The sequence below is a fragment of the Lepus europaeus genome, chromosome 7, assembly GCF_033115175.1.
Source record: "Lepus europaeus isolate LE1 chromosome 7, mLepTim1.pri, whole genome shotgun sequence".
NCBI lineage: Eukaryota > Metazoa > Chordata > Mammalia > Lagomorpha > Leporidae > Lepus > Lepus europaeus.
The window spans coordinates 65,080,346-65,105,420 of record NC_084833.1 but is presented as its reverse complement, the minus strand read 5'-3'; the positions used below and the strand labels follow the sequence as shown (position 1 = coordinate 65,105,420).

The following is a 25,075-nucleotide window of genomic DNA, read 5'->3' as shown; positions in this document are numbered from 1 at the left end:
CAGACGTCTTTGAACATAATGACAGTGTGTGTCTGGGGCGATCGCTTCTATAATAAACAGCGCTGAGTCATCCTGCAGGCTATTGATCTGCCGTTCTCCCCATAGACTGTGCATTGCTCCACCACCTAGGGACTGACGTAGCAGAGAGAACACCGTGTTTTAGACTCAGACGCACAGGGCCCCTTTGGAATCTGGGCTTTGCCACTTCCTGGCTGAGTGTCCCTGGCCAAGTCAGCTCCCACTCAGCTTCACTTTTTCCATCTGTAAAATAGGAAAGGGGTGGCCGTGGGGTGAACTCGACGTTTGTAAAGTGCAGGACCTGGCATATAATAGTGGCGTTTAAAACATTTAATGTAAATAAACACGCTATCTCGCTATGCTGCTCAGAAGCCTGAAAAACAGGGCAGAGCTGATAGGGAGCTGGGTCACATGGCTGTCACGTGGGCCCCTCCTCCTCCCAGACACTGAGTGGTTCCACATGGCTGGGGCCTGCAGTGTGTGGGCAGGTGTTGGTTGAGAGGGAGTCCTTGGGAAAATCCCAAATCTCTGGTTCCACTCATGTGGTGCCAAGATCTGGTGGAATTTCACAGAAGACATACTCTGTTTCTAGGCTGTGTTTATTTCCTGAGGCTGCCATAACAAAAGACCAGGATCTGGGTCGTTAAAAGCAACGGAACTTTATTTCCTCACAGTTCTGGAGGCCGGCAGTCCAGTGGCAAGGTGACAGGGGGCTCTGCCTCCTCGGAAACCTCCGCCTTGCTTCTCCCAGCTACTGGGGGCTCCAAGGGTTCCTTGGCTTGTGGCAGAGCGCCAACCCCTGCCTGTCCCCATATGGCTTCTCTCCTTCCTGAGTTTCCTTTCTTTTGTGAAGAAGACACTTGTTACTGGATTTAGAGCCCACCTAGATAATTCAGCTCTCTTCTTGAAATCGTTGATTGTGTCTGCAAATACCCCCCCCCCCCAAATAAGATCATGGTCACAGAATCCAGACGTTAGAGCACAGGGACTGTCAGTCAGCCCACTACACAAGCTAAGAAAAAGGGCTCAGGGACAGAGCAGTCACTTCCTACTCCTTTTTTGGTCCGTTTTTAATTTTAGCTAACTTGATTGCTCATTTGTTCAATAAATGTTCACTGTGTGTCAGGCCCTTCGCGCAGTGCTGGGGATGAGCCCCAGGTCCGACTCTGGAGGAGTGCCACTCCTCCCGTGGGAGTCCAGTAAGTGAACAGAAATATGACCAGCTCAATGCTGGGTCTGAGGGGAGCCCAGGTGTCCCGATGGATAAAAAAAGAGAGTCAGATTTCCCGGCGGAGATGACGTGTAACAGAGTATTGAGGGACCAATAAGAGTTTGCAATGCAGGGAGGGCAGGTGGAGAGGGCACTCCAGCAGACAGAGCAGGCTCCGTTCTTTCCTCAGCAGCTCGGTGCCGGCTAACTACTGCATGCTGGAAATGCAGACCTAGAAAAACAACCCATCATGGCCGGTGCCGTGGCTCAGTAGGCTAATCCTCCACCTTGCGGCCCCAGCACACCGGGTGCTAGTCCCGGTCGGGGCGCCGGATTCTGTCCCGCCCCTCTTCCAGTCCAGCTCTCTGCTGTGGCCAGGGAGAGCAGAGGAGGATGGCCCAAGTGCTTGGGCCCTGCACCCCACGGGAAACCAGGATAATCACCTGGCTCCTGGCTTCTGATCAGTGCGGTGCACTGGCCGCAGCGCGCCAGCCGCAGCGGCCATTGGGGGGTGAACCAACGGCAAAGGAAGACCTTTCTCTCTGTCTCTCTCTCTCACTGTCCACTCTGCCTGTCAAAAAAAAAAAGAAAGAAAAAGAAAAACAACCCACCACAGACTTCCCCACCCCCATGGCACAAACGCCAGGAGAACTACAGCTTCCACCCCCAAGACCTGGGCAGAACTGGGATAGCCTGCTGCTTGCAGCGTGTTCAATAAAATTAGGTGAAGTGCCTAGGATATAGGGGCCGGTGCCATGGCATAGTGGGTAAAGCCACTGCCTGCGGTGCCAACATCCCATATGGGTGCCAGTTCCAGTCCCAGCTGCTCCACTTCCAATCCAGCTCTCTGCTATGGCCTAGGAAAGCAGTAGAAGATGGCCCAAGTCCTTGGGTCCCTGTACCTGCATGGGAGACCCGGAAGAAACTCCTGGCTCCTGACTTTAGATTGGTGTAGCTCCAGCCATTTCAGCCATTTGGAGAGTGAACCCGCAGATGGAAGACCTCTCTCACTGTCTCTCTGCCCCTGCCTCTCAATAACTCTGTCTTTCAAATAAATAAATGAATTTTTGGGAATAAAAAGTCTCTAAGCTATAGTAAGTGTACAATAAATTCTACCACCATTTTTATATGTCCTATATTATTATAAAACCTTTTAGATTATTTGGGTCCTATTTCATAAAATGTCCATTTGCTTCAACATAAAATACTCAAAATCACTTAGAATTAAATTACTGTAATACTTATACAGTGCTGTATATCCCCTGAATTAATATGTATCCAAGTTTAGAGAACATGGATTGTAAGCTGGCCAAAAATGATATTCATGAAATGATAGAAGGTCAAGTGGTGACAGAGTGACCAGCTTTTCAGGGGCAGGTGGGCAATGTTACAGAAAACTTCATCAAATTTAAAGGATGACTAGGAGGGTTTTTTTTTTTTTAACATTTATTTATTAAATTCTCTGAAAGGCAGAGCAATAGCGGGCGGGTTGGGGAGATCTCCCATCCATCTCAAATTGCTGCTACCCTCAGAGTTGGGTATGGCCAAATCCAGGATCCAGGAACTCCATCCGGGTCTTTCACATGGGTGGCAGGGGCCCACGTACTTGGGCCATCCTCTGCTGCCTTCCAGAGTGCACGTCAGCTGGCAGCTGGATTGGAAATGGAGTAGCCGGGACTCGCATGCGCACTGTGCTGTGAAATGCCAGCATCACAGCCCCAGTTAGGAGTCTGATAGATGAGCAACAGGTGTTCAGCCCCGTTGGGCTCAGGATTGGCTGGTGTCCTAACAGCCAGCTGTCCCCATGTTGGGTATTTGCTGTGGTCTGAATGTATTCCCCAAAAGTTCCTGTGTCGTAATCTTAACCCCCCCATTCATATGATGATGTTTGGAGGTGGGGCCCTTCCGAGGTAATCAGGACAAGGTGAGTGCACCGATGATGCAGGAGTGGTTTTATATGAGGAGGAGCAGGGGCGGGCATGCTCTCCCCATAGACTGTATATTGGCCCAACAGTTAAGTTGCCGCTTGGGAAGCCTGCATCCCATAGCAAGGTGCACAGCTCAAGTCCCAGCTACTCCACTTCTGATCCAGATTCTTGCTAATGTGCACTCTGGGAGGCAGCAGGTGAGGGTTCAAGTACTTGGGTCTCTGTCACCCATATGGGAGACCCAGCTTGTTAGCCTCCAGGCTTCAGCCTGGCCCAGCCCTGGCTGTTGGCGGCCCTTTGAGGAGTGAACCAGCAAATGGGCAATTCTCTCTCCCTCCGTGTGTGTGTGTGTGTGTGTGTGAGAGAGAGAGAGAGAGAGAGAGATTCTGCCTTTCAAGTAATTAATACATCTTTTTAAAAAGAGCAAAATAGGGCAGATTGGTCTTTTGACGTCTCAAACGCTAGCAGAATCAAGTACATCCCTTTCCTCTTAACAGAGCCTTGCTCCCATGCACCTCCATGTGTGGTGAGGCACCCCTCAGACCTTCCCCCAGTATCCAGCCTGCGCACCATGTGAAGTGAGGCTGAGAGATCCAGTCTGAAAGCAAGGAATCCGCGGATCATTCAGGGCAAAGCGGTAAGGGCAGCAATTGAGATGGCAAAGTCTATCAGGACGTTAGTGATTCTAGTGCGCTGTCCAGGAGGACTTCCTAGGGGAGGAAGAACAGCATGAGCAAAGGCACAGAGGCAGCGACCATGCCATCAGCACAGCTTAACAGGGCTGACACAAAGGCGATACGGGAGAACGAGAGGTCAGGCAAGGAGGTTGGAAGGGGAAGACAGCACTGACTGAGAAGAACCTGACTATCAGGGGGCCGGCGCTGTGGCGCAGCGGGTAAAGCCACCACCTGCAATGCTGACATCCCACATGGGCGCCAGTTCAAGTCCCCGCTGCTCCACTTCTGATGCAGCTCCCTGCTAATGCGCCTGGGAAAGCAGTGGAAAATGGCCTAAGTGCTTGGGCCCCTGCACCCCCATAGGAGACCTGGAGGAAGCTCCTGGCTCCTGGCTTCAGCCAAGTCCAGCCCCAGTCCTTCAGTCCTTGCAGCCATCTAGGGAGTGAGCTAGCAGATGGAAGAGCTCTCTCTCTCTCTCTCTCTCTCTCTCTCCTGTAACTATTTCAAAATAAATAAATAAATATTTTAGGCCGGCGCCGCGGCTCACTAGGCTAATCCTCCGCCTTGCGGCGCCGGCACACCGGGTTCTAGTCCCGGTCGGGGCACCGATCCTGTCCTGGTTGCCCCTCTTCCAGGCCAGCTCTCTGCTGTGGCCAGGGAGTGCAGTGGAGGATGGCCCAAGTCCTTGGGTCCTGCACCCCATGGGAGACCAGGATAAGCCCCTGGCTCCTGCCATCAGATCAGCGCGGTGCGCCGGCTGCAGCGCGCCAACCGCGGCGGCCATTGGAGGGTGAACCAACGGCAAAAGGAAGACGTTTCTCTCTGTCTCTCTCTCACTGTCCACTCTGCCTGTCAAAAAAAAAATATATATATATATATATATTTTTTTTTTTTTTTAAAAAAGAAAAAGAAAGCCTAACGAGCAGGCAAAGAGCTGCACCAGAGTCTGAGCTGGCACCGGGAAGTCACTCAGACAGATGGTTCAAGCAGCCCTGAGAGGTAGCTGGGAAGGGGCAGGCCGCGAAGGGTAAGACTGCAGAAGGCCAGGTGAGCATCAGAAAACCAAGAAGAGGCCGTTCTCCCAAAGAGCCCTGCATGCCCAGCACACCTGAAAGGCAGCTTCCCAAGCAGCCTTTCTCCTCTCTTCATCCCTCAAGGCCACTTTCTCAAAAAAGCCTCTCCAAAGCTGAGCTAAGTACTACCTCCTCTTGGCCCCCACCGTGGGGCCTGCTCTCTCCTGCACATATATCCGCGCACCTCATTGGCTACTGAGTGTTTTATGTTCCCCTCTCCCATGCTGCTGCGCACCCTGGCTTTAGATGTCTCGGAATCCCCAGAGTCCTGACACAGAGCTCAGGGTCCACGAGCTTCGTGAGCCAATGCCATAGGAATGAAGCCAGCCGATGAATGGGCAAATGCCTCGGGAAGTGAATGGTTGGGTGCCCCAGGGGCCTCCAGCCCTGCTCCACTGGACACAGCCTCAGGGAGGAAATGAACTTGCCCAAGGCCACACAAAGTTTGTAGCAAAGCTGGGACAAAGACTTGGGCTCTTGTCCCCGACATCAGCGCCTTCTCCTCAATGCTAGTGGTCTGCACAATGTCACCGACTGTCCATGCGTCATCGTGGACACAGGAGGAGCTTGAGAAGTTCTGGGCCAGGCAAGGTGCTGCTCACTGAGTGCAGGCACATCCAACACCGGGCGCCAACTTAGGGAGACCAGCCGGGGGCGCTCCACTCCAGCTGGCTGTGTGCTGAGGTCAGAGGGTGAGGAGGAGGTAACTGGGGCCGGAGGGACAGGGGGGACAGGCAGTGGAGACCTGCAGGAGCCGACAGAGTGGGCAGGGGCAGCCAGGGCTGAGCAGGGAGGAGGGCAAGGCAGACATTTTTTTAAAGAAATTGATATGTTTTTTAAACATTTATTTATTATTTATTTGAAAGTCAGAGGTACAGAGAGACAGAAAGATCTTCCACCTGCTCACTTATTATCCAAATAGTTGCAATGGCTGGGGCTGGGCCAGACTGAAGCCAGGAGCCTGGAGCATCTTCTGGGTCTCCCACGTGGGTGCAGGGGCCCAAGCACTTGGGCCATCTTCTACTGCTTTCCCAGGTGCATTAGCAGGGAGCTGGATCTGAAGTGGAGCAGCCAGGACACGAACAGGCACCTATATGGGATGCCAGCATTGCTAGCAGCAACTTTACCAGCTATGCCACAGCGCCAGCCCCAGGAATTATTTCAAAACCAAAATAGGGTGGATGTTTGATGGAACAGTTTGACACCCACATCCCATATCGGAGTGCACAGATTCAAGTCCCCGGCTCTGCCTCCCATACCAGCTTCCTGCTAATGTGCGCAGTGGGGACAGCAGTGATGGTTCAATTATTTGCACCCCTGACACCCATGTGGGAGGCCTGGGTTGAGTTTCTGCCTCCTGGTTTCCTCCTGGCCCAACTACTGTGGACATTTAGGGAGTGAACCAATGGATGGAGGTTCTTTTCTGTCTCTCTTTTTCTCTCTGTGTTTTTTAAAGAAAATGAAAATAAATAATAAAACGTTAAATAAAGCCAAAGACCTCCTCATTTTCTTTTCTGTTTAGTATTGCTTTCATTTGTAATCTCGGATATCAGAAGCAGCACTATTTTTTGTGCTTAGAGTTTCTGAAGTTTTAAAAAATATTTATTTTTCATTCATTTATTCATTTTGTTACTTGAGAGAAAAGAGACAGACAGAGAAGGAGAGAGAGATACATCTCTCATGCATTGGGCCCATGTCCCTGGGCCCCTGCTTCTCACATGGGAGACCCAGATGGAATTCTTGGCTTCTGGCTTTGGCCTGGCCCAGCCCCAACAGTCATGGCCATCTGGGCAGTGAACCAGCAGATGAAAGCCTCCCCTACCCCTGTCTCCTTCTCTCTTTGCTATTCTGCCTTTTAAGTAAATAAATAACTAAATAAATTTAAGAAGACACCAAGCCACACCTCCTTCTGGACCTGCACCTCATTAGCTGGGTAATTCTAGACAAGTGGACTCCCCTCTCCAAGCCTACAGGTGTCCCTGGGGGCCACAGAGACCTAACGTGGCGAATACAGACATCAGCTTGGTCAACTCCTGTGGGATCCTGGGAAATAAGTAGAACCGGCTCAGAAACGGAATCGACCTGCCCAAAGTCCCATGGTTCCTAGTGGCAAATCGGCGGCGTGGACCCAGCTCTCTTGCTTCCCAGGCCAGGGCTGTGTCCCGCATCCCACGCTTGCTGTGTCAGTGACGACCCTGCCTGCTGTTTAGGACTCTGAAGGTTCCCAAGAGGAAGAGAACCCCACACCTGTCGATAGCAAAGGCTAGCTGCAAAATATCCAAAGGATGAAATGTCTAAGTAACTTAGTCCCCAAGCCCCTAGGGTGGGGCCCAAGGACAAGGTGGCTGGGGGCAGGGTCGGGGCCCAGGGCAAGGTGAGGAGGGTCTGCACACAGGCCCAGGGGATGCTGGAGGGGAGGACCCTGGCACAAGGTTCCCAGCCAGGGTGGCTGGTGAGGAAGACCAGGTGGGAGAGCCACCCAGAGCAAGGCAGTAGTGCAGGATGGGCTACTTCACCGTGGGCTCAGTGCAAATGCACAGCCCCCTTTGCAAAGATTAAAAATTCTAGGAAGATGACAGCATTAAAGCAAGCACGGGGCCTGGGGTGAATGCACGGGGGGCCTGACCATGCAGCTGGCCCTGAGGAGGAGGGCAGGGTGTCAGTACCCGGACTGAAGATGAGGCCAACGGCAGGGACAGAAGACTGGTTTACTCAGAGGGGGATGGAGCAAAGACGTAACTCCATGAAGGGTGATGGACGGCAGTCCTCCATCAGAAAAAGGAGTTCTGGGGCTGGCACTGTGGTGCAGTGGGTTAAAGCCCTGGCCTGGAGTGCCGGCATCCCATATGGGCGCTGGTTCTAGTCCCGGCTGCTCCCCTTCCAATCCAGCTCTCTGCTGTGGCCTGGGAAAGCAGTGGAAGATGGCCCAAGTCCTTGGGCCCCTGCACCCACGTGGGAGACCCTGAGGGGGCTCCTGGTTCCTGGCTTCGGATCAGCGCAGTTGGGGAGTGAATCATCAGATGGGGGACCTCTCTCTCTCTGCCTCTCCTCTCTCTGTGTAACTCTGACTTTCAAATAAATAAATAGATCTTTAAAAAAAAAAAAAAAGAAAAGAAAAAGGAGTTCTGAATATAAGGAGAGAAGCGTGAGCCAGTGGAGGAAGTGCTTGGGCCGCTGCACCCATGTGGCTTGCAAGAATGGTGGGGACAAAGCATGTCCAAAGGCCACAGAAACCAACTTAGAGGGACTCCCGCTGCCCAAATCTCGGGTACACTGGGGATCAAAAGAGAATGACAGAATGGCTTTCAACCCATTGAATAACCTAGGCATCCATGAGTCTTTGTTGATAGAAAAACGCAATAGCTGTGGCATAAGGAGGGAGGCACCAGCACAGTGTGAAAGTGTGGACTCAAGTATCGCTAGAGATCACAGTAGCCATGATGGGCAGTGGCACACACCGACATCACGTGCCGCCCAACAGGGCGTGGGCCACCCCAGCATCCACAGTTCCCCTGCTAACGCTGGATAGCTGACTCAACCACGAGGGAGCAACAGACAAAGCAAGGCCGAGCAGTTCCCTGGGAGACCCCCAACCCTCACCTATGGGCGCCCATTCTGCCAAGGTCAAGGTTACAGCAGGCAAGGAAAGACTGAGGAACTGGTTCCCATAAGAAGAGGCTGAAGTAATAACACTGACTCTGAACTGGATCCTTTCACCAAAACGGGCATCACCAAGACAAACGGCCCTGGGAATCAGACTGTAATCATTTTTCTGTGTTGACTGGCTTTCTTGTGGTTTATGTTGGCAAACACTCCTGCTTGTTGGGCTGCAATAGGGCATTAGGTCTCTTGTTTATTCTCAAACAGGAGGAGACATTCTTTGTCTTGTAGTTGGCACATTTTTGTAGGCAAAGACCGTTTCCTAAGTATAATAATAATAATAATAAAATCTGGTAATGTTCATTACACAGTCATCTATTACCCACAACCAAAATGAAGACGTGTTTATGTTTGGCTTTTTCATTACATTTTTCTTATTAAAGCTTAGGTTTTCATTAGCTTACTTGGGGCTACAACAATGGGGTTTTGTAGCAGGGGGGAGAGATCAGGTAATGCTCCCTGAAGCTTAGAGCTTAAAAAAGGCTGCCAACTTACTGAGCGCAGGATCCCATGCCAAGCATTGTTGCCGCGGCTTTTGTGTAGCCAGCAACAAAGCCATGAGATCAGAAAGCCGAGGCCGCCAGGTCACTGGCCCCAAGTCACATGTTTTGAGGGTTGAGCTGGGATTCAAACGCCATCTCACTCCAATATTTTTAATTGTCTCTAATGGAAGAGCGTTACTGCATATATTTTAGATAAATTATACAATGAAGTCGTGTTTGTTTTCAGAACACAATTTTATATTAGATACATTGAATGAAAAAAGTACCATTTGTGTTTAATTAGAAAAAAATACTTTGATATATAGGTTGAACATCCCTAATGTAAAAATCTAAAATTTGCAATACTTCAAAATCCAAAATGTGGGTGCTAACAGGATGCCACAGGTGAAAAATTCCATACCTGACTTTATGTGATGGGCTGCAGTAAAAATATGGTATAAAATTGTCTCATGCTATGCAAATGGTGTGTATGTGGCATATACAGAACGTGTGTTTAGAATTGGGTCTCATCTCCAAGATATCTCATCATTTACATGTGAAGGGTCTGAGATTCAAAAAAATCTGAAACACTTTTCATCCCCAGCATTTCAGATAAGGAACACTCAACCTGATCTAGTTTTCAGAAATTTTAAAAATCACTCGATATTTTAGAGCTCAGAGAAGGAGGGGCCAGTGCCGTGGGGTAGCGGGGAAAAACTCCTGCCTGTCACCCTGGCATCCCATCTGGGCACCAGTTTAAATCCTGGCTGTGCCACCTCTGAGTCAGCTCCCTGCTAATGTGTCTGGAAAGCAGTATAGAGGAGGGCCCAGGTGCTTGGGCTGCTGCACCCATGTGGGAGACCCGGAAGCTCCTGGTTCCTGGCTTTGTCCTGGGTCAGCCCTAGCTGTTGCAGCCACTTGAGGAGCAAACCAGTGGATGGAAGATATCTCTCTCTCTCTCTCTCTCTCTCTCTCTCTCTCTCTCTCTGACTTTTAAATGAATAATCTTTAAAAACAAAAGAACTGAGAAATGTTTTTAAATGTGTGCTATTGTGATTTGTATGAAAAAAAAAACATGGAAGATAAGATTGTATGTATGCGTGACAAAAAATTAGATGAAAATACATGAAGCAAAAGATCCTAAACAGAAAGTGATGAAGAAATATTTTTTAGAAGGAGTTTACAAGGAAAGAAAACAGGAATACAGAAAAGAAGTTTGAAACATAGATGGGGCGGGGGCAGGTGTTCAGCCTGGCAGTTAAGACACTGGTTGAGACATCTTCGTCTTATTCTGCTGCGCCCAGCATCCGCTTGCAACTTCCTACTAATGCAGACCCTGGCAGGCAGCAAGTGATGAGTCAACTGGTCAGGTCCCCACTGCCCACGTAAGAGGCCTGTATTAAGTTCCTGGCTCCAGCCATGTGGGCATGTGGGGAGTGAATGTGGATGGAAGTTCTCTCCATGTCTCTGACTCTCAGAAACAAACACAACAATTAACAAAATAATCAATAAATACAGACAGACAGAAAGAGGGGCTGGTGTTGTGGCACAGGCAGCTACGCTGCACCTGCAGTGCCAGCATCCCACACTGGAGTGCAGCTTCGCATTCCCGCTGCTCCACTTCCAATCCAGTTCCCTGCTAATGCACTTGGGAAGGCAGTAGGCAATGGCCCAAACCCTGTGACACATGTGGGATCCTGGCTTTGGCCCAGAGCAGCCCCAGCTGTTGCCATTTGGGGAGTGAAAAAGAAATACATATGGTGCATGATTTTGTTACAGAAATTGTGGTTTGGTGTTGCTGTGGATTCGTTCTGAGAGGAGAAGCGCGGTGGGGGCAAGAGGTGCAGAGTCACGACACAGACACAGGGAGTTGGGTAAAACCGGGCCAGAGGCGAGCAGCTTGCAGACTCGTTTTAGTTCAGTTGGTGCAGCAGCTTATATAGCCAAGGCATCCAATCCAGTCAAGGGGTGGTGTACACTGTAACCAATCACTGCCTGTTGCCAGGCAGGCTCCGTTGCCAGGTGGGTTCTGAAGCCATTTCCTGAGTAACTGATGCTTGCTTGCCAGCGCCATCTTGGCACAGCCTTCTCATTCCACCACAGTTCTGGGAGGACACTTGGCCTATCGGTTAAGACTCTGGTTAGGACACCCAAGTCCCACCCACGTGCCTGGCTCTGACTGTCAGCTCTGACTCCTGACTCCAGCGCTAATGCAGGCCCTGGGAGGCAGCGGTGTTGGCTCAAGTAACTGGGCTCCTGCCACCTACATGGGAGACCTGGGTGATTCCTGGCTCCTGGGTTCCCCAGCCAGGGTTATTGAGGGCATTTGGGGAAATGGCTATCTTATCAGAGTTCTCTCCTCCTCCTCCTCGAATACATTTTTTTAAAAAGTGGCTGAAGCCAGGGGTTGGGGAAGTCCTTGTTTCTCTCTCTCTCCTAAAGACCCCATTGTAACTCATCAAATGAGGGTGATGGAAATACCGTGGAATTGGGAGAGTGCTGACTGATGTGCACTTGGTGAATGCAGGAAAGCGACTGTCCTATGCACTTAAACATGGTGCAGTTTACGGCATGCGGATTGCATCTCCATACAACTTCTATTGGAGAGGAGAGAAACAGAAAGCAAAGCAAAGCAGAAGGGCAAGCAGCAGGCCACTTCGACGGCAGCGGGAACCGTGAGCTGCAAAGAAGCCAGGACACGGGGCGCTCAGTTCCGTGGTGATGATCACACTTGCAGCTATGGGCCAAGGCCCGAGATGAACACTTTATTCACCTACCCTGTATAGTGCTTCCTATTATCTTATTTATTCAGGTGCAGGGATTCTGCCCATTTTACAGAAGAGGAAGCTGAGGCTGAGACGTAAATTGGCAGGGTGTCTTGGCAGTGTCTCCAGCTGGATCCCACACTCATTAGTGCATGCTCTCAAGGACAAGGAAGGAGGGAAGGATTTGAGAGACGTCCCACCAGTAGCATCAGCGTGCAGGCACTGGAGTCGGGGAGAGCAGAGTCCACCGTGTTCTGCTGATGGTGCACAGTAGTGACGTCTGGGACCGGACAGGACACATAATAGGAGGCGAGGGTTAGTTTTAAAGACAGGGTGGGCACAGTGGTGCAGCAGGTAGAAGCCTCTACTCGGGACTCCCGCATGCTGTATCAGGAGTGCAAGGTTTGATTCCAGCCTCTGCTTCTGATCCAGCTGCTGCAGGCGCAGGTCCTGATGCCCCTGCCACCCTCGTGGGAGACCCGGATAGAGTGCCAGGCTCCTGGCTTTGGTTGGGGGCATTTGGGAAGTAAACCGCAGATGGAAGATCTACCTCTCTGTTGATTTTTCGAGTAAATGAACTTTTAAAAAATCTGAAAGATGAGTGTTTTTCATTTCTGCTGCCTGATTACATTACGAACACCCCAGGACTGAGAAGCCCTTGGGGCCACCCAGAGGCGGCTCGTGGTAATGTTCCTGGATCCGCCAGGGTGAAAGGCACACCCCGTGGCCAATTTTCCCAGGTAGGAGGAGTGGCTCTGGATAATTTCTAGGTTTCTGTCTAGTTCCAGGCATCTCTGAACCCAAGATTTTACTTTCACTAAGCCCAGAGTAGAAGGAGGATAAACGGTTTGAGCAGCTGTGGCCTTGGCCTCAGAGCCATCCTCAGTGCCCCCTTGTGGCCAGCTCTGGGAACCACAGGCGGAAGCGTGGGCTCTTCACTAGGAGGCTGCAGTAGCACCCCCCCAAGAGTAGACGGGCTTCTGGGTACAGGAGGTCCCAGTTCCCTGTCCCAAGGCAGTGCTCACAGCACCTACCTGGGTCCCTCCTGCACAGCTTAAGAGCAGGGCTGGGCTCCACTACTAGGAGACTCCTGGGCGTTAGCCCTGCTGTCCCGAGGCAGGGCCGGCTGAGTTTCCCAGTGCGCGACAGATGTCCACTAGTCACAAGAGTAATGCTTGAGAGTAATGGGAGGCTGGACTAGGGCCAGGGGTTGGCCTGAACCAGAGGCTGGGGGTTACCATCAGCACTGAGTCAGCCCCACGCTGGGGCTCAAACTCTCAGCAGGAAACAGGCTCCCCACCCTGCCGTGTCCTGAAGGAAATGCCTGACCTCTGACCTGAGCCCCCTGTGCTGGAAGCGTTCCCAGAGCTTAGTGCTCACTGAACAGAACAGAATTAGAATTGAGGGGTGGACGTTCAGGTGAGCGATTAAGTCACTGCTTGGGATGCCCGCACCCCACATCAGGGAGCCTGGTTCAAATCCCAGCTCCTCTGCTTCTAATCCAGCATCTTGCTAACATGCATCATGGGAGGCAGGTGATGGCGCCAGGACTGGGGTCTGTGCCACCCCTGTTCCAGACTCCTGGCTCTGGCCTGACTCAGTCGGTCCTGGATGCTGTAGGCATTTGGGGAGAGAAACAGTGGTTAGAAGATCTCTCTACCTTTCAAATAAAATGAAAATGATGTAAAAAAAAAAAAAAACAGAATTGGAGTCACGGTGCGCCATCCTGAGTCCTCGTAATCAGCGTGATGGCAGCCCAGGTCTCTCCCTCTGTGCTATGGCTGAAGCCAGGGCAGGGACCACAGTCTGAGTGATCCAGTTCAGCCAATCTAGAAGCTTCCAGCTGGGCACGAGTCTTGGGCTTCACGTTGCCTGCTTTGCGCCCCTTGTACAATCCCCTCCACTGAAGTGTGTGCTGGCCTCTAACGACCAGACACAGCAGGAAGGCTCAGGACGTCAGTGAAGGTGCAGTCAGAAGGGGCGGGGCATTCTGTTCTTGGCACCCCGGCTCCTTCTGCTCACTTTCTCTACTGTGTTGGGAGCCGCCCCTTGGAGAGGCCCAGGAGGCAAGGATCCTAGAGTGGCCTCAGGTCAACAGTTGGCCAGGAAGTGAATGCTGCCAACAGCACACAGGGGACCCTGGAAGTGGAGCCCCCTCTGCCAAGCCTGGTGACACCTACAGAGCTGCCCCCCTCCGCTGCCGATGCGGCCTTGGGGGAGAGCGGCACAGAGGCCCCCAGCTGAGGCTCTGCCCCGGCCCCGAGCCCCCCAGCCAGTGTCTGCAGCTGCTCGGTGCTGAGGTGACCGGTTCTCAGCACAGGCTATGCGTGCCACACACAGCAGGTCCCTAGGTGCCAAAGGCGTGTCGCACATAGCCATCACTCACAGAGGCTTCTTGCTTTTGTTTATTCGTCGGGAATATACAAAAGTCCGACAGGATACAAACAGAAGCCACGGAGTAGGGGCTGGGGCTCTTCCCTGGGTTGGCACCCGCACAAAGGCACAGAAGGGTGAGGCCAGGGGCCTGCGCCTGTTGTCTTGGGACCAATGTGCTGTGCAGCAGGCCAGGCCCCTCTGTGACTAGAAGACGGGCCCTTCCTCACCCTCACACTTGGGGGTGGTGGGTTGGGCTGGCACTGAGCCTGCGCTGAGGCCACCCCCACCCCAGAACGTGGAGGCTGGTGGGTCTGGGCCCGCCCTGGTCCACAGCAGAGTTGCTGGCACCCTCGCCAGCAGTGGGGGCAGGATCTGAGACTGGGGGTGGGTGAGAGGCTGAAAGGAGAGTCAAGGTGGAGCATTCCAGTCGCCCACCTGGGCCCTCCCCAAACGGGGACAACCGCGGTACCCTCCACGTGTTGCCCTGTCAAGCCCCGCACGTGCACCTGCTGCCCGTCTCCCTGCTGGCCGCAGACAGCCAGCGTGACGCCTGGCCAGAGTCCCCGGGGGCCAGCCTTCCCTCCTTCCCAGCTGACCAGGGCCGAGTGTGCACCCTCATTTTGGGAGGGCAAGAGGTGGACATGGAGGCCCAGCAGTGTCAGCCGCCATCTGGGACAGCACAGGACAGAAAGGGTAGAGCTGTAGGCAGTGACATTTTCCTCCTGAAAAAAGACCTAACATTGCCATGGTTTAACAAAGTATAATTTCTTTTAAATAACCCACAGACACCCATGACGCTTCTAAATTTACAGAACAAAAAGCACTTGAGAACTCGGTAGAAAATGATTTGCAGCTGCTTCCTTCCGGGAGCTGGCCTCCAGGGGCGGGCTCAGTTCACCTCCAGGACCTCGCTCTCCGGGAGGCCGAACTTGGTCTTGTGCTTGTCGAACAGCTTCACCAGGGCCTCCATGTACATGGCGTGGTACAGGTCGATGTCCTGCTGGGTCGGGTGCTCCAGCTTGGGGATGGTGATGGGCTCCCCCACTGCAGGGACGGAGGGGTAGAGGCCTCTGGTTAGTCAGTGCCCCACATGCTCTGCGAGCTGACTGCTCCATGTGCTCCCTCTCAGCGTGGCCCCTTTCAGATGAGAAGACTGAGGCACGGGAGCCTGGGAAGAGACTCGCCCAGAGCCACACAGCTGCTAAGCAGCCGCTGGCTGAACCCCTCCTGCCGCTGGGCGATCCGCTCCTGGCAGGCCTCTCAGCCCCAGTTTCCGCAGCTGTCACACAGGGCTCTCCCACCCTCGGCTCTCGGAGGATTCTGTGAACGCTGTGCCGTGCGCTGAAACGCGGGGAGGGAGGGAGGGAGGGGAAGCGAGGAGGCGACCAGCGTCCCCACGCTGTGTGGCCTTGTGGTCTACCTTGCTTTCCACTTCACAGCCAGCCTGGCCCTGAAAGCCGGCTCCCAAGTCTCTGCCCCACTCCTGCGCTTCTCTGCCCTCTCCACGGCCGCTCCCTCAGGCCAGCCACCAAGGACCACAGACACTTCTGGACTGCTCTCGCAGCTTCCATTTGTTAACCCATTTTCTATCTGGTAGCCCCAAGGTGCACGTTAAAATGTGCCTTCCCAAAGGCAAGGGCAGTTCTCCACTCTCGAGGTGTTGAGCGCGGTCCTCGTCATGACCCAGGGGCCACCGCCCTTGCCAGCCACACTGTGCAGGGAAGTGCACGCTCACCCATGTGTACATGTACACACGTGTACACACCCACCCGTGTGCACACACAATTGTACACACATTCATACCAACATGTACACACTCACCCATGTGTATACACACATATACACATACTAGCATGTAAACACCTACCTGTGTGCATACACACATACCAACACACTCATCCATGTGTACATGTACACATGTGCATACACATACATGCCAACAAGTACACACCTACCCATGTGCACACACAAGTATATCCGCATACATACCAACATGCACACACCCGCCCAGGTGCACACACATACATACCAACACGTACACACCTACCCGTGTGTATACACAAGTGTACATGTGTACATGTCAACATGCACATGCACACCCATGTGTGCACATACAAGTGTGCAAACCTATGTCCAAACACACACACACATGTACATACATTTGTGCACACACTCTTCTCAATAGGTCACTCTCTGGAATCCTCTAAATTGCCCCAAAGACACCCACGACCACACAGCTGGGAGCCAAGCACAGCTGTTTGGGCTGCCCCTCTCACTGCTCTATTTTCCAGGTGTACTGCTTTTCTCCTTTCTGTTCCTTAAAAATCTACACTCTCGTCTCTGTACGCTCACTTAGGATGCTGCCTCCCAAACACTCTCTTCCTCCCCTGTCCTGCTGCCGAATTCCAGCCAGCTTGCAGTGTAAGAGTCGCCTGCTCTGTGGGGTGTGCCGTGCCTTCGATGGCACCCGCGAGGCACCCCCTCTCCCTGCCGTCAGGGTCTCCATGGCAGTGCGTCTTCCTGGTAGACCAGCAGGCACAGTGCACCTTTCCAACCAGCAATGGGCCTGCCCTGCCCTGGCCCACCCCACCACCCACAGCTGGCACACGGAAGGCCTCCGGGCTAACAGTGCAGCCCCAGGGCCGGGGCTCACCGACGGTGGTGATGGGCTTGGAGTAGGGCACCAGCCCCCAGGTGTCCGGGGAGAAAAGGCCTCGGCCGTGGAAGATGCAGGGGGCGAAGCCGATGTATTTCTGGAACTTCTTCTGGACCCATCGGCCCCAGGAGCCCTCCTCGAAGATCACCTGCTTGTACACCTCATTCTCCCCGAAGGAGTAGGTGGGAACCAGGTCGGCTCTGGAAGGGAAAGGCCCGGTTCTGCCATGGCCCCATCACTGGCTTCGGTGTCTGCTGGCAGCCCAGACACCAGCCCGGCTGCCCCATTGCCCCCGGGGTGCCCTGGAATCTTCCGGGGGGCGGTCTGAGCTCTTGTGCCCATCCCTGCCAGGCTGTGAAGGACCCTCTGCCCACACACCACTCTCCACTCTGTGCCCGCATCCTCCGTGCTTGCCTCCCTGTCCCATCCACCAGCCTCTGCCAGCTGTGGACTCACACTGTGTCATCACTAACTGTCCCTCCTCCCTCCCCTGCAGGCAAGGACCTGCATGACGTGACGGTGACCCCGGGGGCCGGCCAGGCCAGGGTCCTGCCGAGCAGCGTCTTCTCCCGAAGCCTGAGGCAAGGTCCTGTGGCCACACTCCGGGACACCCGGGCCTTCTCTACAAGGTGTGTGCAGCCCAGGCTCCCGTCCAGGTCTGGCCACTGCCGGGGTCCATCACCCTGGCGCCAGACACGGCAGGAGAGCAGTGTGGCTGCAGTCCGCATGCTCTGGCCCTTGGCTGGGCCCCTTAGCCTCACTGGGTGTTCCCCAGAGGGAGCTGGGGCCGTGACCACCTGCTGGGTTGCTGGGGAACAGAAGCAGGCGCACATAGGGCGGGACGTGCTTTGTCAACGGGAGGTGATGAGCAGCTGGGCAACAAGGAATGCGGCCCTGGCTCTCTGGAAAGCTGCCGGCTCCTTCCTGCTCATCCTCAGGTCACCTCCGCCAGCCTCCGCGCGGCCTCCAGCCTCACCTACCTGCCTGGCCTCTGGTTCTCCTGGCTGCATGCATGTCTTGGCCCCTGCTACAGACGAGCCCACCTCTCCGCCCACCAGTAAGGCCCCACCCTTGCCACACCCAGGTACTCAGCCTGCACTTGGGTAAGCCTGGCCCAAACCACATGGTGTGAGCTCCACCTGCCCTTCTCTCCTGGGCCCCATCTGCAGAGGCAAGGCGCCTATTGCCATGGGGTGTGCATGGGTGTGTGCACGCATGTGCACGTGTGTGCGTGTGTGCGAGAGGCACTGACCCGTGGCGCAGGGCCAGCTTCACGAAGCCTTTGCGGTTCCGCAGCGTGACAGCGTTTTTGCCGGGCATGGAGCTCAGGGACTCAGCTGCGCCCCCCACGACGATGATGATGGCGTTGCCGCTCCCATTCTTGGACAGGAGGTAGTCAATGGTGTCCCGGTTGACGGGGCAGATGCCTGCGGGGCAGGGAGGGACACACGGTCAGGACTGCTCATGGAAGGACACTGTCGAACATGACACAGAAAGCCCGGGACTGGGTCCGGCACCTAACCCAGCCATGTGCAAGCTGCTTTAGCAAATCTTTTTGCTGAGCCTCAGTTTACTTATCTGTAAGATGGGCATAACAATAGAAGGTTGTTCTAGGAACTTGTTTGCTTGGCGAACATTCCCTGAGGCTCTAACTCTGTTGGGCTTGTGCTTGCTGCTGGAGATCCCTGTGAACTGGCTGGCAGAGGTCAGGGGGCAGCACCACAGACAATGGTCAAGTTGTAGAGAGGGCAATACAAGGGCTGGGGTGCCCAGAAAAGGGGTCAGAGGCGGCTTCCTGGGGCGGATGGGACTCTGGCATGCCAGTGCTCCTGCTAGGTCTGGGGCAGATACATCACAGCAGGGCCCGGCGAGCTGGTCCCCACATCACCCTCCTCCACAGAGCAGCGCCGGCCCAAACCCGGGAAGCCAGCAGCGGCGGATGGAGGCGACGCTCACCTCCAGACATCAGGTACTCTCTCAGCACGGGCATCCGGAAGTTGCCAGCCAGCGTGGCCAGGTAGGGCCTGATGCCAGGGAACTTCTTGCTCACTTCAGTGGCCTCCGTGCTGAAGTTGCAGAAGGCACCCAGGCCCATGATGCCGTGCGGGTGGTATCCAAAGATATAGTTCCTGGTGGTCAGCAGGTTGTGTGTCTTCACCAGCTGTGGGGAAAGCCAAGGTCAGTGGGAACTGGCAGGGAGGGGGCACCCGGGCACGCTTAGAGGGTGGGGAGGGACCCCCATGCCAGGCCCCTGGAGCTGCGGTGACCCCACATTGACCCCAATCTCTCAACATCTGGCCCCTGAGGGTATGGGGACTTTACTCCCTCATTCCCTTATCCCCGGCCAACCACATGCCAGCTCTTCTCTCTTGCACTCTGCCCCTGCTGCCTTCCTCCTCTGGGCCCGTCCTCCTCCTCAGAGCCACCTGAACTGTTCTAAAACCCAAACGCAACCCCTGCCAGTCTCAGACTAAGGAGAGGCACCCAGCGTCCATCAGGGTAAAGTCAAGCCCAAGGTGACTGGGACCTCGGCTGCAAGCTCCGCCCCCACTGTCAGTCTCCCCCGACACTGAGCTTCTTGGAGGGCTCTTAACAGCTCACAGAAGGAACCAAGCTGCCCATATCCATCTCCCGGGCCCAGAGAACAGGGCGTGCTGCTGGCCTGAATGGAAACTTCCTGCCAGGCACCGACGCGCAGCTCACGTCCTGAGGCAGGTCAGGACAGGGCAATCGGCTGCCCAGTGCTGTGCTGCTGCCGGCCTGGGAGGGGTGCGGCTCTACCAACAAAGTCGTCCTGGGCTCCCTCCAGGCCAGCCCCTGACCCAAGGCTGCTGGCTTGGAGAGGTGGGGTGGTGCAGTGAGAGGCCCCCAGCCTGGGACACTTCCCCAGCAGGACGGGCTGGAGGGAAGGGAAGGGACGGTGACAGCCTTCTGTTGGGGAACTATCACTTTTTGCCCCCCGATGACAAGCCTAACAAATCCCCACGGAGAGCTTTCAGAGCGCAGTGACGTAACAGGAGACTGGGAAGGGCCGCTGCTCCCACCCTCCCCACGGGCAGCTCTGGCACAGCGAGTCCTTTTTCTACGCCAACAGTTTCTGCTTAAACTACATGTTCAGGTGCTGCAGTTGATGTGGCTGTTACCCCCATTTTCTACTGACGCACCCAGTTCCCTCGGGACGGACTCGCACTCTGGCCGGCGGGCGTCTGGGCAATTCCGCAAACGCTTCAGTGGGCACCTCTGTCCACACCTCTGCCTGCCCTCCGGACTACGCAGCTAGGGATGTGGCTCCCAAGGACAAGGATCCAACTCTTTGACCTCAGCTTCTCAGGAGAAGGGCGCCCCTAACGCTCCCGAGCAGCGGGCAGAGTCCCGACCACGGGCATGGTGCCAAATGCCTGCATTCTCCATGACTCCAGATTTGGAAACCTCCTGGCTGAGGCTTCCAAAGGACCTTGTGCACAGTTTGGGGGGATGGGGCGCTGCCTCAGAAGACAAAGGTCCCAATCGGCAGGTGATGGATGCCTGCTGGGGAGGCACAGGGTGGCTGGCACCATGCTCAGTGCTGCACCTGCCTGTATGGCCCCAGTGTGGGGGACACTCAGACCCTTTCCCCTACTTGGCCTCTGGCAAGCAGATAAAAGCAGCTCAAGAGCCCAGCCGACTCCCAGGTGCCCACCCCCAGGTGGGGCACAGCAGCAGCCTAAGCCCTGGCCTGTGGGGCAGGGGTGGCAGAAGTGGTACCGAGAGGAGCCGGGGTTACCGGGGCTTTCGCCTCCTAACCAGCAGCTCCGCCCACCGGGTCAGCTGGAGAGCACACATGCCAGCCTCTACCGAGGTGGGGGCTGGGAACGTGCTCCCAAGCGGATGGCCAGGCCCAGGCCTGTAGCGTCATCCGGAGCCCCAGGGACAGAACGAGCTGGCGGAGCCCCTAGATCTAAGCCACCGCCGGATGACAAGGTGGAGAGCATTCCGCTGGCCTCTGAGACCATCTCCTCCTCCCCTCCCCTGCCAAGGTTAAGTGCAGGCCCAGGGCCCTGGGCGCTGGGCGTCCGCTGTGCAGCGGGGAGGACGGGCACTGCTGGTGGAAGCACTGTGTCCCCTGACTGCTTCCCAGGGCCAAGCCCCAGCCCGGCGGGGTGCCCAGGCCAGGCCTGTTGGTTAATGTGAACTGGGACACATTCCTGGCAGGTCACCCGCAGCCCGCCTCACAGACAGGAAAGGCGCGGTGGGCCCAGAGAAGCAGCTGTGCCTCAGCCTACCCAGCAGGGCAGGTGGCAGAGGGACGCAGGGGCACAGGACGGGACCGTCCCTCCTCTCTACACTTCCAACTGTCCATCTAGGCCCAGACAGTCCTCCCCAGTCCCTTCCACAGAGATCCTGCATGCACCTCAGGCACAGGTGACCCCGGCACTGCCCACTCCCTTCCCGGCAGTCAGGGGTCCCAGCGGCGGCTGCTGCCACACACGCCCAGGAGAAGGCACTCTCTGTGTCCACTGGGCTGCTCTGGTGGCAAAGAGCCCTTCGGAGAATGCAGTGTGAGGGTTGGGACACCTTCCACATGTTACGTTAAGTTACGTTACATAAGCTTTGGCAAGAGGCCAGGAAAGGGAGCAGGGAACAGGAGGGTCACACCCAACCCTACAGAGCCTCAGAGCTGACGTCAGAGCCCCAAAGCACAGAGGCCCCAGGGGCAGGGGCAGAGTCCAGCCTCAGCCTCAGGTTGAGGTTCAACGTCCCAGCCTGTCTCGGGCCCAGCTGGCCTCAGTCCTGGCACCCAGGGGCCCTCGCAGGGCCAGCTCGCACGAGCACTGTGGCTCTGACTCCCAGCTGACTTCTTGGAACAGAGAGGTGATAAGGACACTGGGCTTGTTTGGATCTTTTGGGAGAGTGGCGATCGGGTAGGAGGGACACTGGCCTGCCCCAGGCCTGACCGCCAATCTTTCATGTCATCCTGTGGGGTGGGGCGGGCGTGCTACCAGACTCCAGGCCACAGGGGTCCGTGAGGACACTGAGGCCGGGTCCCTGAAGCAATGAGGTAGCAGGGATGGTTCAGCGTCCCAGCGTTGGCCGCTGGTCACTTCCAACTCCAATGCATCGCTTTTTATCTCGTGCGCAGCCGCAGTCTGCAAACGCAGCACAGTGAGCTTGAGAGAGGGACAGAGGCTGGCGGGAGCCGTCAGACAGTGCCCACCCTGGTACAGCAGCCGGGGCTGACTCTTCTGTGTCCCCCTGCTCAGCGCAGGGTCAGCGAATGGTGGCAAGGCTGGAACCTGAACCCAAGCCTCCAACAGCAAAGGGGGGTCAGCTGGACCCCGGGAGTGGGGATCGGCCCAGTGCAGAAACCAGAGGGCTGATCGTCCCAGAGGAACAGGCAGCAGGAATTCAGCCCAAAGGCCCTGGGGCCCGGATGCAGGAGGGCTGGGCTGCAACTCCAATGCTGCCCCGGACCTGCTGCGCAGCCCAGACAAGTCCCCGCCCCTCCTTGGACTCGGTTTCCTCACCTCCAAAACCAGAGGGTCAGGTCCTGTGATGCAACATCCTCCCCACCCACCCAGCAGCAACAGCCTGAGAGATGGGGGTCAGCAGAGGGGCCGTGAGCCCAGGGAGCAGGAAGGTCCTGGGAAGAGCTGGGGTGGGCAGAGGGAGCCGGCCCGGGGCCACCCCCACACTACTGAAAGCAGTGGAGGAATGCGGAGTTACACAGCCACCTCCCCCAGGCAGTAGGCCAGGATGTCTTAGTCACCGACTCACAGCAGCCAGGGTACACCACCTGGCATCGTGCTCTCACATGCCGCCTCTACTCGTTAGCCACTGGCTCAGCTGTGCTGGGGCTAGGGGCCTGGGGAGCCAACCAGGGAGCGGAAAAGCTTTAGGAGTCTGCTGGCGTGCCAGGCAGCAGCATCGCCCACAGCGTCACGGCCTGCACTGCAGACCCGGGTGGGGGCCGGAGGGCTGGAGCCGACTGAAAGCCAGACTGCCCCCATGTATTCTATCCAGCCGCAGGGTGGCCCTGAGAAGACAGGTGCTCAGAAGAGCAGTGCAGGGGCCCAGGTCAGCCACTGGAGAAGAAGGAAACCCAGAGATCACCTGGACCTGACCTTCACCGGGGGAGGGGAGGCGATGTCTCGGTAGAGACTGTGCCCTGCCCTGGGCACCGGGCTTTGCCTGTCTCCGTCCTGCGGGCCCCTGGGAAGCCTGACCGGCTGCCACATGGGGTGCCCTGGGGCTGCTGCGCACAAAGGCAGGGCTGTGGCAAAGCCCAGGACAACAGTGGAATCTGGAATCTCGGCTCGGCGGCTCCTAGCTTCCATAGACCGGGCATCCGGTGAATGCTGGCCTCACGGGCTACAGAAGACTCTTGGGGGAAAGAGGCAGGCAGGCTCCAAATAAAAGAGACTCTCCCTCTGCGTGCTGCGCCCCCATCCCCACCTCCCCGCCTCGGTGCTGCTCGTCCTTGAGGGCCGGCCGAGCCCCGCAAGCCTTCCCTGAGCACGCTGGCCGCCAGCTCGCAGGCTTCACTTACTGCACAGCGGATTGCCGGGGCCCTTGCTCCCACCACCGCGAGCCCCAGCCGGCTGTGACAAGGGTGTTTCTGCGGGAGGAGCTCGGGAAGGAGCGTGGGCCCCTGGGACCAGCGCTGTGAGTTCCAGCCGGGGGCCAGGCAGATGAACTTGACCTGCCTTAGTTCTGCTCTTGAGAAATGCCCCCTGCATTCTGAAGTACGCCTTTTCTTTACATTTTTAAACATTTCACTTCCCAGGGGCCAGCGCTGTAGTGCAGTAAGCTAAGCCTCTGCCTGCGGCACCGGCATCCCCTACGGACCCTGGTTCATGTGCTCGTTGCTCCACTTCAGATCCAGCTCTCTGCTGTGGCCTGGGAAAGCTGTAGAAGATGGCTCAAGTGCTTGGGCCCCTGCCCCTGCATGGGAGACCTGGAAGAAGCCCCTGGCTCCTGGCTTTGGATTGGCCCAGCTCCATGCATTGCAGCGGATGGAAGACCTTTCTCTCCGTTTCTCCTCTCTCTCTCTCTAATTCTACTTCTCAAATAAATAAAAATCCTTCAAATTAAAAAAAAAATTAACTCCCCAAATGGCAGAAATAGTCTGGGTTGGGCCAGGCTGAAATGAGGAGCCCAGAACCCCGAGCAGGTCTCCCATGTGAGTGACAGGGAGCCAAGTTCTTGAGCCACCACTGCTGCCTCCCGGGGTGCACAGCAGTAAGAAGTTAGAATTGGAAGCAGGGCCAGGACTTAAACCCAGACACTCTGAGAGGAGATGCAGGTGTCCCGAGTGGCATCTTATGCACTGTGCAAACACCTGTGCCTATGGTAGGCCAGCTCTATGGTAGGCCAGCACTGGTCATAATATGCTATCCTATAGCTCTCATCTTTTACATTCAAATGTTGTAATAAGTCTTATTTCTCCCAAGGAACCAATATACCTCCTCCTTGCCCAAGACAAGAAATAAAGAACTATCATGTTTCCCTTTCTGCCTTGACTGCCAGGAAGCTCTGAGCTGAATATGAAGTTTACCTACAAGTGTGCTGCTTATTGTGTCTGAAATACTTGTGTTTTTCCCCCACGTGTTGATTTTGCTCTTTACCTGCTATGGCATCCCGTGCGTCCCAAGCTGCCTCAAATCCTGCATACAGCAGGGCAGAGTCCGCAGATGCTCACGGTACAGGATCCCACACGGCCCAGCTCAGCACTCGCGGCCACCGCGGACAGGTGGGCTGGGCCGGAGTGCAGCTCTGCCCTGCGTTCCTACAGACCCAGGCTAACGAGCACAGTCTTTACCTGGATGGGGAAGTAGTCTCGGAAGTAGCGCCACACGGCCCAGTTCCGCACCCACTGCGATCTCCTGCCACCTTCCAGGGGAGAAGCAGGGGTGGGGGCGTTTGGTTAGAGACCCTTCCCACGGGGTCCCTCTGGTCCCTCCCACAAGACCACCCACCGGACTGGCCCAGGGCGTCTCCCACAGAGCCTATGATGAGGCGATGAGGCGCTTGGGCTGGTGCAGCAGGCCGGTGCTCCCAGGCGGTACTTGGGCGGGGCCGGGGGGGTGGTGGAGCGCAGCTCTCACCTTTCTTGGGCGTGTTCCAGTCGAAGGCCAGCCAGGTGAAATAGAGCACGGCGAGGAGCCAGCAGTCGGTGCAGAAGGTGTACATGAGGATGATGCTGCAGGCCACTCCTGGGGGAGGCAGGGGCCGCGGTCAGGGCCTCCGCCTT

General features: G+C 55.6%; 1 protein-coding gene across 1 annotated transcript in view; it reads right to left on the bottom strand.

The window, feature by feature from the left end:
• Window positions 1-14,200: 14,200 nt before the first annotated feature.
• Window positions 14,201-25,075, bottom strand: part of DGAT2 (diacylglycerol O-acyltransferase 2) — a 28,313-nt gene continuing 17,438 nt past the window's right edge. The window contains exons 3-8 of the mRNA XM_062196731.1: window positions 24,930-25,037; window positions 24,644-24,714; window positions 18,802-19,006; window positions 18,098-18,272; window positions 16,843-17,045; window positions 14,201-15,233 (exon numbers count right to left, since the gene is read on the bottom strand). Coding sequence (XP_062052715.1) covers window positions 15,079-15,233; window positions 16,843-17,045; window positions 18,098-18,272; window positions 18,802-19,006; window positions 24,644-24,714; window positions 24,930-25,037 — 917 coding nt within the window. The 3' untranslated portion in view covers window positions 14,201-15,078. The remainder of the gene's footprint in view (window positions 15,234-16,842; window positions 17,046-18,097; window positions 18,273-18,801; window positions 19,007-24,643; window positions 24,715-24,929; window positions 25,038-25,075) is intronic.